The sequence below is a fragment of the Hyalella azteca genome, unplaced genomic scaffold (genome assembly GCF_000764305.2).
Source record: "Hyalella azteca isolate HAZT.00-mixed unplaced genomic scaffold, Hazt_2.0.2 contig9689, whole genome shotgun sequence".
NCBI classification, from domain to species: domain Eukaryota; kingdom Metazoa; phylum Arthropoda; class Malacostraca; order Amphipoda; family Hyalellidae; genus Hyalella; species Hyalella azteca.
In genome coordinates, this window is record NW_025939751.1 from 125,570 (window position 1) to 143,166 (window position 17,597).

At 37.9% G+C, this 17,597-nt stretch overlaps 2 protein-coding genes across 2 annotated transcripts; one reads left to right on the forward strand and one right to left on the reverse strand.

The window, feature by feature from the left end:
- Nucleotides 1-1,572: 1,572 nt before the first annotated feature.
- LOC108681888 (surfeit locus protein 4) lies at nt 1,573-9,434 on the reverse strand. The gene is made up of 5 exons (XM_018170967.2): nt 9,288-9,434; nt 6,605-6,868; nt 6,169-6,399; nt 5,674-5,853; nt 1,573-5,351 (listed from the first exon to the last, which is right to left on the reverse strand). The coding sequence occupies exons 1-5, from the start codon at nt 9,336-9,338 to the stop codon at nt 5,265-5,267; spliced, it is 813 nt and encodes a 270-aa protein (XP_018026456.1). The 5' UTR covers nt 9,339-9,434; the 3' UTR covers nt 1,573-5,264.
- A 4,846-nt stretch (nt 9,435-14,280) lies between these two features.
- On the forward strand, nt 14,281-17,449 carry LOC108681892. Its single transcript, XM_018170972.2, has 4 exons — nt 14,281-14,889; nt 15,348-15,545; nt 16,103-16,714; nt 17,006-17,449. Exons 1-4 carry the CDS (start codon nt 14,653-14,655, stop codon nt 17,201-17,203), a joined length of 1,245 nt encoding a protein of 414 aa, XP_018026461.1. The 5' UTR covers nt 14,281-14,652; the 3' UTR covers nt 17,204-17,449.
- Nucleotides 17,450-17,597: the final 148 nt, after the last annotated feature.

Sequence of the window (17,597 nt, forward strand, 5' to 3'; positions counted from 1 at the left end):
CGCCCCACCGCTGAGCTCGCGGTGACTGACTGCAAGTCTCAGTCGTGGGGTTAAGTTATTATGTAGGTAGGATTCCTTACATTAAGTTATTATGTAGGTAGGATTCCTTACGGCTTACATTTCCCTTCTCTGTCTCTAGTGCGGGTGGCCGATGTCCCGTGTAAGCGACTTCTTGTTCGAGTGCCTTCGTTTCTGTTGCTTTTCACCTGTCCCTCCTTGTCACTTCGTCTCTTTGAGATGCTAACGCTGCTTCTTCCAAGCCAGCTTCAGCAGGCTGGACATCTGAGACCTCCCGCCCCTCGTGGGTGATGGACAATTTTTGATTTGAGAAACTTTTGATAATTGAGACCTTCCACCTCTTTGATGTTCATCCTGACTTTCGGTGCGAGATAGCTAAATAGCTGAAGCGCTAGTAAACATGTGGCCACGAAACTAAACTAACTATAACACTTCCATTGCTAGCGAGGCGATACGAATAAATTTAACAGGTGTATCGGTAGGGCTTCATCAATAAATAATCGTTCTCATAATTTTTCTCGTGGAGAAAACTTGAGATCAAATCAAGAGCGGAAGTGTCATGAAAATCGTTAGCGAAACTGCTGCTAAAAATCGTTAATCATTCGTTGAATTCATGTTATACCTATACGTATTCTCAGCCGATCTTAATAACAATAATCAATGTCAAGTTGGGTAACAACTTTTCCCGAGTTGTTTTTAAAAATATAGTTCAAGATTTATTCAAAGATGAACTGAAATTATTTTATTACGTCGTTAATGTAAGACCCACCACAGCAAATGCTGCTAGGATCAAATATCAAACTCTAATATAATCTTTTCGAGCCAAACAGCAAATAAAACCATGCCAATTCTTATCTCACCATTTGTATTATTTTTATTCAGTTCTAGGTTCACTCCAACACGGTATCTCCTACACGTCTTTCTTTGACGGCTTCTCGCGAGACACTGGCGCCTTGCGTGACGCATCGATTGCAGTTAGTGTGCGCATTCCTCCAGGCTCGCGTGACACTCAAAGCCCTACAGCGCTCGATGGCACGGAAGACTAAAGAAGCACACGTTGAAACTTTAAATAACATTCAGTTCATTTTTAGCATCAGGGTCCTACAACCGTTTTATTCTTCCAGTCCAAACCATGAACAATCTACGCTACACTTCACCTCTAATTCCATTGTATCCAACATCAAAGATTCGACTTAGTATCCCGCCTGTTTCAAGGCGTGTTGTGACATCATCGCAAGTACAATTTTATTTTTGGAGCCAGGCTCTTTACCGGGTTTATGGAAGACATTTAAAAAAGGTGATGTGCTAATACTTAACTTATCTTACAACCCTTCCAATGGTTTATGATTTTTTTCCTAATGGTTTTTTCTAACAAGATTTAACGTTGAAGTATGTTACTGGACAGATTTCGTCTGAAAGTAGGCCAAGATTAAAGCGACACCGTCATGTTTTGGCCTCACCAAATTTTGTATCACGTCATGTGCGCTGTCAACGCCCTCTTCGCCACGTGCTGTCAGAAGCAATTCACACTTACATTTGGACAAAAAGTACCCAGAAAAATATCAGTTTATTTTACAGATTTTTCCTTAAAATGTCATTTTGTAACCAAAATTATGAATGCGCAGTTGTAATTTGCAAGCAGTAGTAAAATTCAATACGAAATAAAAAGGAGTGCGCTAAAACTGAAGGTAGATTTTAATAATCTAAGGTCTTACGTGGTAGACTGTATAAAAATAACACCAAGGTAAGTCGTACGTAGAATAGCACACCCTTCACCACCCACAACATTCAGACGTCATCACTACCATATCAAACACACACTCAACAATGTCAGAAATATGGCAATACTCTCAAGTACTCCAGCGCTCAATTATCAGAACAAACGCTGATCTATCGCTAACAACGATCAATTTTCGGCTGATGCTAACACCTGTTTGTGCTGTAATGTGATCTTCTAAGACAGAACAATAAGCGATTCCATAAACTTCGTCAAGTACGTCAGATGATTAGCCCAGGAATTTTGTCATTCATCATCTATAATTCACGGTATACAGCGTCCAGTTGGTTACACTAACCATGTGATTTGACATGATGCCGCTCGCTGATGATCGATTAGAACATACTTCAACATGAAGCTCTCGTGCGTCGCAATATTGAAATACAAGAAGAAGTATTATTTGTGTAGACTCGTACCACGTAAATCATACTCAGCCAAGGGGAGCTGAGTTGAATTTCATGAATTCCAAGAATTTTTGTCAATTTAGGATGAAGCTCATCACAAGACATTAAAAAAACCATGCGCTCTTGGAGGATCACTTTGATGGTAGAGTCATGATGACGTTTTACTAGTAGCCAAAAATATCCGACAGCGAGCGCTGAAATTGCGCATAATAAAAGTTCACACCTTAAAATTTGACAATCGTCAACACATCGCGAAGTGAAATAACATTACTGGTCGTTAAGAGACAACTAAATACCGGATTATCATAACGAAGATCTGAGACCTGATAACGAACGTCTATTAAAACAAACCGCTCTACAACTTATCAGATGAAGAACACGTGAATTTCCGACATCAACATTCAGAAGAGAGGAAATGCAAAGCCTCAAAAGAACACCTAAAAACAATAAAAACTTAGTGAGTGAAAAATTTCATCTAAAAATTTGTCGAAGTGGGAAACTGCACATTTATACGAAACTAAAAATCAAATTAATGATTTTAGTCACAAGTATAACTCGTTCAATGGGAATGACGCAAGAACTGTAACAAAAATATTCAACACAAAATTAGTGAGCCTGCAATCTGCGTAAAGATAAAAACATAATTCATCAAAATATAATAAGTTATTCATCGGAATATTCTCCAATCATGTTGAACACGTGATAATTTTTTTTCATTGAATATGGCCTACATATAATTTATTATATATTAAGATGAACAAAATATAGAAGTCAACTAGTTACATAAGAAAACAAAAAATATATCTATTAATCCATCAAAATAAATATTCAAATTCGCGAGCACTAGGCACGTTCATCAGATTCATGAATATCAAGAACAAACTTAATGACGAATAGCTAATATTCGACAAGCGGACATGTTTCTGAATTCAACAGTCAGGTATGAATTTCGTAAGAATTCACTTCATCTATCGCACGTGAATCCCATGTGTGAACCGAATAAGTGAGCCACGTATGTTTTACAGCATTTGTGAAGGACATATGTGAAGACAACAAATGCTAACAACAATTGTAAACATGTTTACATGATATTCGTAAACCACGTACGTGCAACACCACACACGTACGTGGACCATCATTCAATGAATAGCGAGCAACAACAGAGAACCATGAACAGCTTACATACGCTATCCCCCTGGAAGACGATGGAGGAGCACACGCAAGAAGCTGGACATCGCATGATGGTCGCAAAGGACACGACCAGCAACAACTTAGACAATATCTTGGTTTTCACTTTTTCTCATTTTTTTTATTGTATCGCGGATACCACAAACGTTCCTCTCCGGCTTCCCAGATGACACATTCAACACACCGCTATATTTCAACATTATATAATAGTCATTTCGAGTCTGGGATTTCAGCTGGTATTGATTGCTAGGAATAACGTCATATGTAATTATGTGCAGCAATTCTATGATCTGTTAAACGCACAGGAATGGTATAATTACAGTCCGTAATCGGAGGATATTTTTAAAGTTTTGACAGCGAGGGCACATACTCTACTCACATCAAGTGTACACTCGAAAAAAGTCTATAGACTGCCAATTGTTTTACATACCTGCAAACAGTGAAAATTACACATGAAATCGGCATGAATTGCTGTCAGTTTCAAGGCAGACACAAGAACAACGATTCAGAATCCCCATGGCGGTCGGCACATGAGATTCATATAAATGGAACGTAATGAGCCAGTTTAATGTAAATCAATATTGAGTAATAAAGGATTTTCCAGAGTTTGATGCTAAATGGCTGCGAAAAAATAAATGTTGCATGTGAATGTCAGCAATCAAGAGATTTCTGTGGAGCAAACACATTAAGAAGAAAAATAAGATCTTGAGTGACAATGTGAGTGTAGAGTTTATAAATATATTTGAAGCGAGTGCAGTGGAATTCATAGCTCGCAGTATCAACCTCAGCAATAAATACCAACATCCTTTGCCAGCGTTTACCCTCACAGCATCAAAACAGATCACGTATAGCCTCTTTGCACCAAAACAGATCACTTATTGCAACGAAGGTAGAAACATAATATCAGTAACCTTGTGCTCAGTTCATAAATGCAGCAACAAAATATTGAGATTGCCGGGACAAATTTGATTGTGAAATTTACATAGAAAGAAAATTCCTCCCAGAAATGAGAATTCTCACGGGAAAAATAATCTTTTAACACTAATAGCATGACTCACCAACGTTTATGCAACGCTCATGGCAAAGTATTTCCATTATTGTTTAGGTATATCAAACTACAATAGTGAAGTGATGTCACATAGGCCTGACAATTTGAAATTATATATAAACTTTGAGCTAGTCCCTAAATACGGTCCGTAACTTCCTAAATACGGTCCGTAACTTAGGAACAGCCAAAAGCTCCAAAATGCGGTGTAGCTCCAGAACATGTTAGCCTCCCGCCCATTAACAAGACTGCACAAATTGTTGATAGCCTTTGCGCAATTCTTGCACACGAACCTCAAGAGAAGAATCCTGAAAGCGGAGCACAAGATTCCAGCCGTAGCACACAGCACGTGAGCCGTGTTTGTTGTGATATATTAGTCTACATGAGACCAGTTCCTCCGTCCTGTGCGTTCAGATAGGTAGGATTGATGCAAGTTATCTATTACAAAGCTGAGTAAATCTAAATGTTATTTTCGTAGCAGACCCACCAAATCTAGTAATTGTTGAGTGCAGCTATACGTTGACATACGGCTTTCGTTGATTACAAATGATTTAACTTCAAGTATACAAAATAAAGATGAATATATTAAAAAAAATACGAATTACAATTGAACAAATAGTTTTGATATAATTCTGTAGTAAATTTAACATCCAATAATTAGCATAGTCTAAATAACTGTTTCCTGGATGAAACGAAGAGTTTTAGTGGCTGACATTTTTACACTTGTAAGCAAGCCTTGCCTGCAAGATACCGTCACTTCGATTAACTGATAAAACTCGAAATCAGAGATGAGTAGAACTGGTGTGAAAAGCTGCATGTGTAGAGGTCTCTGTTACCACTGCTTCTTGTGCTCATCCATACTAACACCTCCAGGGCCCAGTGACACTAGCATCAATAAGCCACCGATCACAGATAGCGTCTGAAACGAACAAGAAACATTTATTAAATTGGTCGAGATACACGTTTGACGATCGACTTCATTCTAATCAGCTCCTCCAAAATTGTTAATAATTAACGCAAATTAACTCAACTTACATTTGCAGCCAGACATAGCATCTCAAGATAGAGCATTAGACACCAAATTCCTTAGTAGGGTAGAGTTACTTTCTCAATATATTGTGACTAAAAAACTTAATCTCCTATTTGAAATATCATGCACTAGGGATCAGCCAGAAGAGAAGATGAAAGATACACCTATGTCAAATGGTAGTAACTGCATGCAATAATAAAAAGCGACTCACCTGGAAGAAGTCATACTTCAGGAAGTCCCTCATGGGCTTGTATGCAGGGATTGTCCAGAATGCATTCATGTAGACATTGAAGAGCATAAGCCATAAGACCAACACGAAGGAACTCAATTTAGTCTTGAAGCCGATAGCTACGAGACTCATGAGCATGCCTCCAATTAATAACTGGAACATCTGCACAAGCACAGTATGAGGTTAGGACACATTGAACCAATCATAAGCTAATGAGAACCATTCAGAAGCTTCATTCTCTTATTTTAGTGATGATTGTTGGGGGTTTCATACAAAATACAAGCTACATTTAAATTGAAATAAAATGATAAAATAATTTCAACAAAAAAAAAAGTTAAAACTGGGAGAGGATGAATGACATAGCATGTCATAAATACTGGAAGTTTGAAATTTGATTGTCAAGATTTAATTTCGTACTGTAAGGTATGATATATGGGAGGTATTTTTGATGTAAGTTGAGAGGGGTTTTTGATTTACCTGCATAACAGAAAATTCAAATCTGACTAAAGTGAGGAACATGAAGACAAGGAGAATTCTCCCTCCCAGCATGAGGTATGTCTTGGGCTTGTTCTCGCCAAGAGAAGGCACCCCAGCAAATAAGGTGCGAGCTTCTTTTTTGCTTTCAGCAACCAGCAGTGCAAGTCCACCAATGAGTGAGAGGTTACGAAACAGGAACTGGAGGTCCCACAGTATTTGGTAAGCGATTGTCTGCAAAAAAAAAAAAAAAGGTCAGCTCAAGGAGAAGCTTGCAACATCAGATCTCCATCATACAACAGAAATAGGATTTGTAAAAAATTGCACAATTACCCTATATAGCCAACTATATTGCAAAACAAATCAAACTCTACTCAATTTAGTGTCTTTTCATGAATGCATTGTTTACATGACACAGCCAAACATTTTATACACTCACCTGGAGAATAACTATACCTAACAAAATTCCACAAGCAATTTCGACTTTTTTTCTTAGCAGGATCATGACAACTCCACCAAGCTGTCCAAAGAGATTAATTAAGACAAATAATGTGGCAATGAAGTAGCCACAGCTCCAAGATATGTCCATGTATTCGCGCTGTTCTGACCACTGCAACCACATGCGGAGGCCATCTTCCAAAAATGTGCTCACCAAGCACAAGCGAGCTAAATGTGGCAGATAGTTCTTGCTCAGGCGCAAGAACTGCTCAGGAAACAACAGTAAACAAGGATTAGATAAAAGAAAACAAGGATTAGATTTAAAACAAGATTTAAGGAAAGAATACAATTCAAAATTGTAATAGAAGAATTAAAAATAGTACTAACTTTCTTATTCATTGAAACCATAAAACACAAGGGAAACTAAAAACTCATGAGGATATCATTCTGCTTAATTCATTCAGTTCAAATGCTTCTTAGTGTTTCAAAGTTGTTTCATGTACAAATAAAATATATCTACAAACTTATCAAAACCATGACCATTGAGTTGAGCATGTTGTGAATTTGAGCATGATAATGATTTGGCATGGACCAAATCATTATCATGCATCATGAATGCCAAATCATACTGAATCAATCATTATAATTCCTATCACCCTAATGCCTCCTTCACAAATAGAGTTTATAAATTTGAAACTTATGACCATTTGTTAAAGAAAGCTTCATTCTAGCCCCAATTGAGCATAGCATCAAGATGAAATTTAAGAGATAATAAATCAAGTTATCTACATGATATACATGTTGGATGAAAAGACTTGAAATTAGATATTTCTTTCATAGTTTAGCTGATTTTCTCAGATCAAGTAGGTATATATGTGCTCCAGCTCAGGCATTGTTTCTAAATTTTCTAAGCTGCAATCAGACTTTTTTGTCATTGTTGGAGCTGTGAGATTACTTTTGGATGAGTTATATCTCATTTATATATGGGTTTCAATGAGTTTTTCTTCAATTTGTGAACAGTAGATTTTATATTTTTTATATACTTTTTTACAGGATTTGGGATAAATTTAAGTCTGGGGTCTAAAATCATAAGGATTACCAAGTTCTTGCGATGCAAGACTAACCTACTAGACATAAATAATCTAGAGGATTAAGCCTTGAGATTTCAAATAAATGCAAACAACTGACTGATGCTGCAAAATTAAAGTAAACAATTATTTTAATTTTGATCAAGTCAAAAAACAAAAAAATGCTTTTGCAGCATAAATACTTTAGTACAATTTTCAAGTTTCCAATGAGTCCAATCATGCAAAGCAAACAGACCCAGTGGATTTTATCTGCCTGGCTTCAAGAACACACACATCCAGAGGTGGGCAGTAGCGCACTACATTTTCAGTAGTGGTAGCAATGCTACATTTAAGCAATTGAAGTGGTAGCGGTAGCCCCCAGTCCCCACTACATATTTAAGTAGCGATACAAGGTGTTGCCGCTACAGCGCTACCACTAAATTTATAGATAAAGCTTTTAGATTTTACTTAATAGTATTAAATATTATTTGAAAACCAGCATGATACATACATAATATAAATTACAGAATAAAATTGTACAAAATATTTTGGTGTAATGTTGTCAACCTCAGCCTGTTACTAGTGTCAACATGTTAGTTGTTACCAGAGGACAGAGGTGGGCACTGGGCAGTAGCGTGCTACATGTAGCGGCCACTACATTTTCAGTAGCAGTAGTGGCGCTACATTTAAGCAATTGTAGCAGTAGCGCCCGCTACATTTAGAGCATGTGGCAGTAGGGGCAGCAGCCACTACATTTCAAAGTAGCGCTGCCCAGCTCTGCACACATTCATGCACAATTATGATATTTATGACAAAATAATTTGTTAAAAAGAAATTTTGCAGTTGAAAATTGAATGTTCTTCACTCCTTAGAGATGGAATTCATCTTTAACTTTAAGCCATGACAGTCTAGAGCTTTCCCACAATTTCATAGCCACAAGATTCTGGGTACCTACATGAATTATATACCTTCTTTCTATTTATAACTAACAGAAATATATCATTGGATGATTGGGTAATGGGGTTATGGGGTACAAGATGCATAGTGGCAAACTGGCAAACCAGAGATTTTTTAGAATCAGTTCATTTTTAAATTTCCCATTTACTCAATATTTAAACCAATTTCTTATGTATGATAATGCAGGTACTATCCATGATACTTTAGTGGTCTACTTACCTATGGCTAGTTATAGGACTCAAAATTGAACTTGAGCACAGGCCAATTTCAATTTACCTTGGGTCTGGGATTTTTAGGTAGGTAGTACTTTGCAATTTGCATAGCCTACCTACAAGTTAGGTAAGTGCCATAGCAGAATACTGCCAACTAGCAAATTCTGGCAAAGTGGCAATGGGCAACTATTATCACAGTAGCTGATTTAATTAAGAATTTTATTGACAGAATGACAGTTTTATGATCAACTTCTTCCTATTTTTAAGAGAAAATATATGAATTGAATGCCTAGTGCCTGACTCGGATTAGTGTCCTTGACAAGTTGATGTTGACACCTGATCCTGACAGCACGAGTCCTTCACTTGGAAAGATATTTAAAGACTTGACCTCATCGATAGGTAGTTCCTTAAAATTAAGATTATGCCTTTTCTAGAATATGTAGCTTACCTGATCTGCCACATCCTCAGCTCTACTCAGCCATGCACTATTTGAAGTCATCGCTGCTAAATTAACCGAGAAAATACGGGAATACTAATATCCCTCGCCACAAACACAGGTTAAACGCTCGGCTACAACTAGTGAACTAACGTAATTGGGTCATCGACTTCGAACTATGTACGTTTTTGTTCAACTTGGAGACACGACCACAGCGACATCTAAAGTACAAAACTGACATTCTATTTACAACAGTAGGATAAGCAAGTTATTTAATTATAATGAGAACTTTGGGAAATTTGATAGAAATTTTTTTATTTAAAGTTATAAGTATGTCAGGGTTATTCGTAGGTGTTAAATTTATCATTAAACTATTTCACATCAATTATTCAATGGTCACAAATTTGTAATCATATTTCTATAGGAATTTTCCGTATAAAGTACATGCATCCGAAAATGTTATTACACAACTAGTCAAGATATTTCTTCCCCTTTTACTAAAAAATTGGGAAGCTTATAGTGTTAAAAATCATATTTGTAGGTTTCATGCAATGTTGTGCCACGTAACGCACTGGAATTGTGGCACCAATTTTGAATCGTAAGCAAACTTGTGACTGACAAGGGGAAGTTGGATCACTAATTTCCATGTCAATCAAATTTATTTCTTGTGTATATACAATATTCAATTTCAGCGTGTAATTTAAGCTGTTCATTCAACATGTTTTGTCTAATATTTTCAAATTTCAACTTCTCCATATATATATAACTCGTGTAAGTTAATGACATGGTTAAACACGCACATTTTATTGATTTAACCATGTTCATGCTAAACGCTCAAAGGACTTCAAACATGAATTTAATACAGTAGTCGGTGCAAGTTTTCAATATATAAAAACGAAATTTTGTTATTCATTGTGTGTAGGTACATTTTTAGCTGTCCTGGCAAATACATTCGCTGGCTCAATAGCTGAATGAATAGACATTTGTCCCGACTCGGTGACGTATTTGACACACGACAACAAACAAACTCAAAGGTAAAACGCACCGTTTTACCCAATTCAATTCCTTGGCGCATAACTCTATCACATTTTAATATTTAGCCCATTAGTATCAAATCACTTCCCGAGCGTCGTCAATTTTTTAGTCAACATCGCTTCATGCGTAAACGTATAAACGCCCGTTTTACGCAATTTCTAAATGCATAACACCAGCAATGATGAAACTATCAGAATGAAGTGTAAAATATCTATACTTAATATTAATGCGACGCCGCAGGTATCGCCAGAGTAATAATATATACATTCATTTTCGGCGCTCGGTGGTGACGCTAGGTGAGTGGACTTAACTTTTACCTTGTAGGTTGTTTGTGATCTGTTATTGCCATGTGATGAAGTTTCTAAAATTCATTGCCGTCTAATTAAGTCTCAAAATTAATGAGGATTTAAAAGGGATTATATTTTCTTTATTTTATATATGTGATGCATTTTTCAAATAACGTTCCTGATAATTGTTATTTAAATATTAGTAGGTTAATTAATTTTTCGTCGCTATTATGCACATGGGAGTTGTTTAAATTTTATTAATTCAAAGTAGGAGAATAGTAAAGCATTGAGAAACTGGAGGGAAAGAATTAAATCGAAAATTTAATTTCAAATCGGTATTTATAAATTAGGAAGACAGACGCAGAATAGCTCTTTCACATTTAGACATGAGGGTCTAATTGGCGTTAAATATTTGTTTGAAAAATTAGGTGAACGATTTTGTATAACATTTGCATGAATCGTTTTTTTTTCTTATCAGGATTCAGGATAATGGGTTCCCTAAATTGCTGGGATTATTGATAGTGCATGCTTATAGTAAAATTTAACTGCATAAGTTCCGTGAATGATTTACAATAAGTCAATAACAAGACACTAATAATGCATCATTGAAGTCTGTTTGATTGAATATCCCCTTGCTGGTCACTTCAAGTCTATTTAGAATTTTTTATTATTTAATATTCAAGTAATAAAGTAAAAAAAAAACAATTCAAGCATCTCGTAATAAACTTGACCAAAACATAAAAGACATATGGCCAAAATAAGACCATTTAATTTTACCGTCGCAAAATTTTATAGAAGGCAAAATCTGTTACGATACACAGGGTGATTCGCGAAAACTTACGCTTTTGAAAGCTCGATAAAAATAACTAGTAAAGGTGTCATCACAAAGTATATTTTATTGAGAACGATAATACCTGAAATTTTGTGTTACTTACTTTTCAAGATGATATTGGACAAATGACGGCCCCATTGTCAATGCATTCAGTTAGTCGATTTTTGAAGTTCCGTTCAACTCGCTGAAGCATATTGACGGGTATATTGGCGATGGCTTGGCTATGTTGTTCTTCAAATGAGGTAGCGTCGTTGAACAGCCAATGCAAATAATTTATTTAAGACAACCCCATAAAAAAATTTGCACGTAGCTAAAATGGCGTATAGGGCCGGCCAAAGAAGGTCCGATCTTGAGTCCTACCTGAAGGACGAATGCGGAATGATCGTTGAGTATCGATAATGGAATGGCCATTAGAAAAGTACGCCTCGACAGCAAACGCATGCTGCTCGCTTGTCCAATGCATGGTGGCAACTGACTAGGGGGGACACAAAACTTAATTACTTTGCGTCTTATATGAAATACTCCTCGCCCTTTTCGTACATCTGGCTGCTTAGGGCGAAATACAAAACAGGAAGCTTCCATGAATCTCCCTGCACAGATGCTAGACATCTCAAAACTCTAGTTTTAATTGTAAACCATCAACTACTCATATTTGTGCAGCTTTTTTGTATTTCATTAAAGAAGCAGCACATTGCAGTGCTTTGAAGTGCAGTACGCGGATGATATCTTTATGTTCTGGCAGACTGCCAAGATTTACGTCTGAAACAAAAACAAAATAACTAAGAGGCAACTCGTACCTCGCATTCTCTTGGCACGCATGACTGTGTTATGTAATGAGTTGTGCGGTCACTGCTCAACCTTGAAAAGAAATAGACATTCAGTGCATTATTCATTTTCTGAAACAACCGTGCCAAAAATTACATGTTTTTATTTATTTTAATTGGCTTCGTATTGTATAATTATAGGGCATTTTAGTAATATTTCATTTAATATTGAGTGTGCATCGTGTTGCATCATGCTTTTACGTTTTTGTATTTTGGCTGGGAACTACAGAGGGATTTCGGAATCGAGTCGTGGTAACATAAGCAAAATAGACATCGAATAATTTGAATCGATCAGCTGCAGCAGAAAAAATATTTAAATTCAAATTTGGCTGTTAAAAAAATATCCACGAAACTTTTACTGCTGTATCAAAACCGGTAATCCTAAGAGTATAGAATCCATCCCCTGTTCTTTCATACACGTAGCTATTATCATCCAATTTTCTTCCATCCATAAATTACTTTCAGCGTCTAGAGGATGTCTTTTTTATTTTTTATCGTACCTATTGTGATGTCCTCCACCGATTTCTACGCTTCACTACACATCAAGTACGCATCATATCGCTCCCCTCATCCCGCCGCATGCACGTCCTCCCTCCCCTCATGCAGGTCCTCCCTCCCCTCATGCACGTCCTCCCTCCCCTCATCCCGCCACATGCACGTCCTCCCTCCCCTCATGCAGGTCCTCCCTCCCCTCATCCCGCCGCATGCACGTCCTCCCTCCCCTCATCCCGTCACTCCCTTCCTCCCTCCCCTCATCCCGCCACATGCACATCCTCCCTCCCCTCATCCCGCCACATGCACATCCTCCCTCCCCTCATCCCGCCACATGCACGCCCTGCAACCACCATATATATACTATACACCTTCATACTCAGGCATCTTTTTAGTTAATTTCAATAGTTTGAGAATATCCTTCCTCTTCGTTCCTTACAACTCCCCATGGAACAATATCTCCTCACTTTATTATTTATTTCAGGCATTCCTGTCCACTCCACTTAATGTTAACCCTGTATTGTCGACATCCATTCGTCACTTGGTCCATTGCGTCGTCGTGTGTCTAAGTCTCTTGTGAATCTCGCGTAATGCTTGTGATTTGCATGAAGTTCACAGTCGCATTTGTTTGACGCTATGTTCTTTTCAACGCTTAACTCCATGTTCTTTATTATCCTTTTGTTTGCTTATCGACTCGTGGTGACAGAAGACTCTCAGCAACATGAACTTACGCAGCTATTTGAATGAAATAACATTAGTTAATTTTTGGAGTAGAAAGTAAGAATCATTCAATCAAAGGAAATTATACGTTTCACTAAACCTCTTAAATATTGTAAGACTGGTGGTTCGAATGAATTTTCCATTTTTTATTTCCAGGATTCTAACATAAAGAACTTTTCCGTGGAGTCAAGCAGAAATGATGCCTTATAATTTCATCATGAAATGTTGTCGTGTGGAACACTAGTTATGTAGCACTGTTCTTCAGATTTTGAAAATTTATGGTCGCGCAAAATGCAAATTGTTTAATCTTACAATTTTAATTCGCAATTTAGTCAGTGCAAGCGTCGAATGCAGCAGAAGAAATGCTTTAGCTCTAAAAATGGTCGAAAAACAAACTTCGTCAGAAATTTACATGCATTGTCATGTGAAAAGTATTCTAATGCAGGAAAAATCTTGTAACGAACGTTTTTGTAACGAGACCAGCTTAAACACAAATATATATATGATGCTTCCACTCTATAAGAGATCTTTTCGACTAACGCGCATCGTCATGCGTCTGCATTATTGCTGACTCATTGACTAAATATGTGTAAGGAAGCACTATAAATATACGGAATGAGACCGGCGGCATATAACATAGCCAGTCTAATTTAAAATCAGTGACTGAACTGAAGGATGAATCATACGTCCTCCAACGGATGGCGCCATGTAAACAAGCCAGCTAGTGCACATCGGTATTTCAGTAGACACTGCAGCAGCTCTGGCACGTATCCAAAAACGGGCAACCGCTTCAGATAAAAGCTGCGCGGGCAGCCATCTTCATTCAGTCTCGCGCAGAAGCTGTGGACACATAACGGGTTACGACGCTAGAATTATATTTCAGTCTTACCGATAAAAAGCTGCTATGCTCTCGTGAAAAGTTGTGAACTCGGCAAACATATGACGCTTGCTTAGTTATTCATCTTCAAGTGGTTTATGAAAGACACGGCAACTAAAGGTGAAACACGATAAAAAGGGAAGAACTGACATTACCAACACTTACGCTCGAGTTTTCTTTCAATTTAACTGTCGCTTAATCCCTATATTACTATTTAACTACTTGAAAATCAAAATATTATTCATTTACAACGCACGATTGCAGTCGTGTGTCGTGCGTGACTCAGAGAAAGTTTTCAGTGATACGCACGATGTCCCTGGCTGCGCGCCTCCTGCCCATCACCCGCCGAGGGCAGTTCTTTGAAGACGATTTCTTCAGGGATTTCCAGCAGGACTATTCCAGTGCAGTACACGACGTGCTCGACAAATATGGCGGACGGTCGCTGCTCGCTAATCAGTTCAGCAACTACAGGAAAGCCAGACAAGAGGGGCCACAGACTGACGACTCTCTTGCCGCCTCCATTTCAGACACCCACGAGGCCTATGTCGTGAGTGGATACTAAAATTGAGTAGATGTTTGAACGCGAAAAGAAATCGAATAATATCTATCGATCGCATCATAATAAATTTTGTTTCAATTTTTACTTTAAAATTTTTTGATTAATTTCTACGTGACTGTGCTGCAGGCACTCGATCACATGAACGTAATCTCTACTCAAAAGGATTCAGAAAGAATTCGAAAAATTTCTGCAACATATACTAGCTTACGCATTAAGTAGCATTCTACTTCCGTTCAAAGTCTTTGAAGGTCGACGATGAAAGTATGTGAGCAATGATTTCCTAAATCGTAAATCAACTACGAACGTAATAGTAAATGAAATACCTAAAAAAATCGTTTAAATCCATAAAAAAATTCTGAGACCAGCTCCAACATTAGTTGAAAAAATTAGCTTGCACAAAAAATAATTTACTCCTATTCGAATATAAAATTCTTTACGTGACTCAGATCGTGCTTGACATGTCGGACTTCGTGTCGGGTGAGATCACCGTGCGGACCAAAGGCTTGAATGCTGTGGTCGACGCAAAGGTCGGCGCCACCAAGCAGTTCCACAGAGTCTACCCGCTACCTCCCAACACCAACACAGACGCGGTCGTGGTAGCCATGTCCGACGAAGGCATACTCACCATCAACGCTAAGAAGAGCGTGAGAAATTATCACTATTATCTAGAGTCTAAAGCCAACAACGTAGGAACAAATTTTACCCTTTTTGTTGCAGAATATAGATTCGGCAAGAAATTTCTCCAAAATCGTTTACTTGCGTCGTGCTTACATACAGTAGCTCTAGTTCATTTATAGTGAATCCAAACTTTTAAAAATATCATTGAATCTGTCAAAATACCACAATATTGCATTAATGAATAAATGCGTGACCTATGACAAACCTGTCCACAGGCAGTCAGTAGTTTTTTCAAAGTTAAAAATTACAAGTGAGGAGCCCCGACCGATATATGATAAAATGACCGCTCGTGGGGCTAAGACCAATAATGTATTAACAGAATTGAAATGTTGAGAGATTTTTTCCTCGTGATTTGCCATTGTTAGCAATTAGAAAATGATGTATGACTGAAACAATTCACATTCCATCACAGCAGACTCCAGAGAAAAGGAAATGAAATGGTAGAAATGTAGTTCTGCCATCAGCATGATGATGCTTAAAAATTATTTGATAATTTTAGGTCTAAGAAATTTTAACGTTGCAGGACCGCCAAACTAAGAAACTGGAAGCTTCTTCATCGGTCGACAGTTCATCCAGGCCTGGGAACGGTAACTCGAATTTCGAATCGAGCCTAAAGATTGACGTCGGCGGGGACGATCAACTTAGCACTGCCAAGGCCGCTGAAGGGTCTGAGAGCGCAGGAGTTTCTGATAACTCATCTGCTGCGACAAAATTTACCAAACAGGAGTCTAGTGAAACGGGAGAATACAGAGAACTTCCAATATCGAGAAGAGGTCAGTTCTTTAAAGACGTATTCTTTGAGAATGTTTGGAAAGATTTCGACACGGCCATGGAAGATATGGTGTCCAGACAGAAACAGAGAAGGGAACAGAGGCAGCAAGCAAGGATAAAGAGAGACGAGGCGATGGCGGATGTGATTCAGAACATATTGAAGGAAGAAGAAGAACAAAGAAGGAGGTACCAGGCAGAAAGACTGGAGAGACAGAGGAAAGCCAGCCAAGAGATGCAGGCTCAGCTAAGACTCTTCACGGCCCCCATGTCGGACCGCTTCAGGTCGTACAGAACCCTCAGAAGCTGGAACTCGGGGGAAGACAGTCAAGCGTCCACAGTCTCCGTCGATGGTGGAAATTATAAGGTGACGAGAGGCAGCGTTGAAATTAGTAGAATTTTGAAAATTTAAGGGCTCTATTTAAGATATATTCTAATATTCATTTATTTTAAGCCATATTTTCCGGTGAGCAGATAAATAAAATATTGGATGTTAAATCCGTAGAGTATGAAAAAAAAAAGTTTTCTGATTTTAACGTGCATGTAAGTCAGGTTTTCAGATCCAGCTTCCTATCAAATTGAAAAATTATCATGAAAAAATCCAGAAACTTTGCGAATCTAAACAAACACTGATTAATTGACTACACAATTCTGACAGGTGGTTCTGGACGTGAAGGATTTCGCGGACGGTTCCCTGGACCTGAAGTGTGCGGGCGACACGCTCACGGTGACGGGTAGCAAGGCTGGCATCAGCTTCAAGAGGGAGTTCGAGTTGCCGGCCCTCGGGGATCCCGAGAAAGTGACGGCGTCATTATCAGCTGACGGAGTGCTCACTATCACGGCTCCAAAGAAATGATTTTATTTGTCTATCATCTTCCCGTGACAGATGATCTTAAACCGTCAATATAAAGTTCCAAAATAGACGTGCCACAATTTCCACATAGACTTCTAACATAGACTTTCCGTTCGTTCCATATGGAATTATAACATAGATGGTCCATATGTTAGAAATGCTGCGTATATAATGCTGTACTAGATGCCTATGGTACGCAACGGAAGAGTAACGTGATAATTAGAAAAGAATTACACAGCCTTAAATTCACTATGGTATTTATAACCTGGAGCATATTGATGTTTCAATAAGATCCTGATTGAATGCGTACGAATATTACTAAGTATGTACACAAATGTTTGACATTAATAAGCAAAAAAATAGTGACATTCGTTTTCTCAGTCACACGAATAATGCT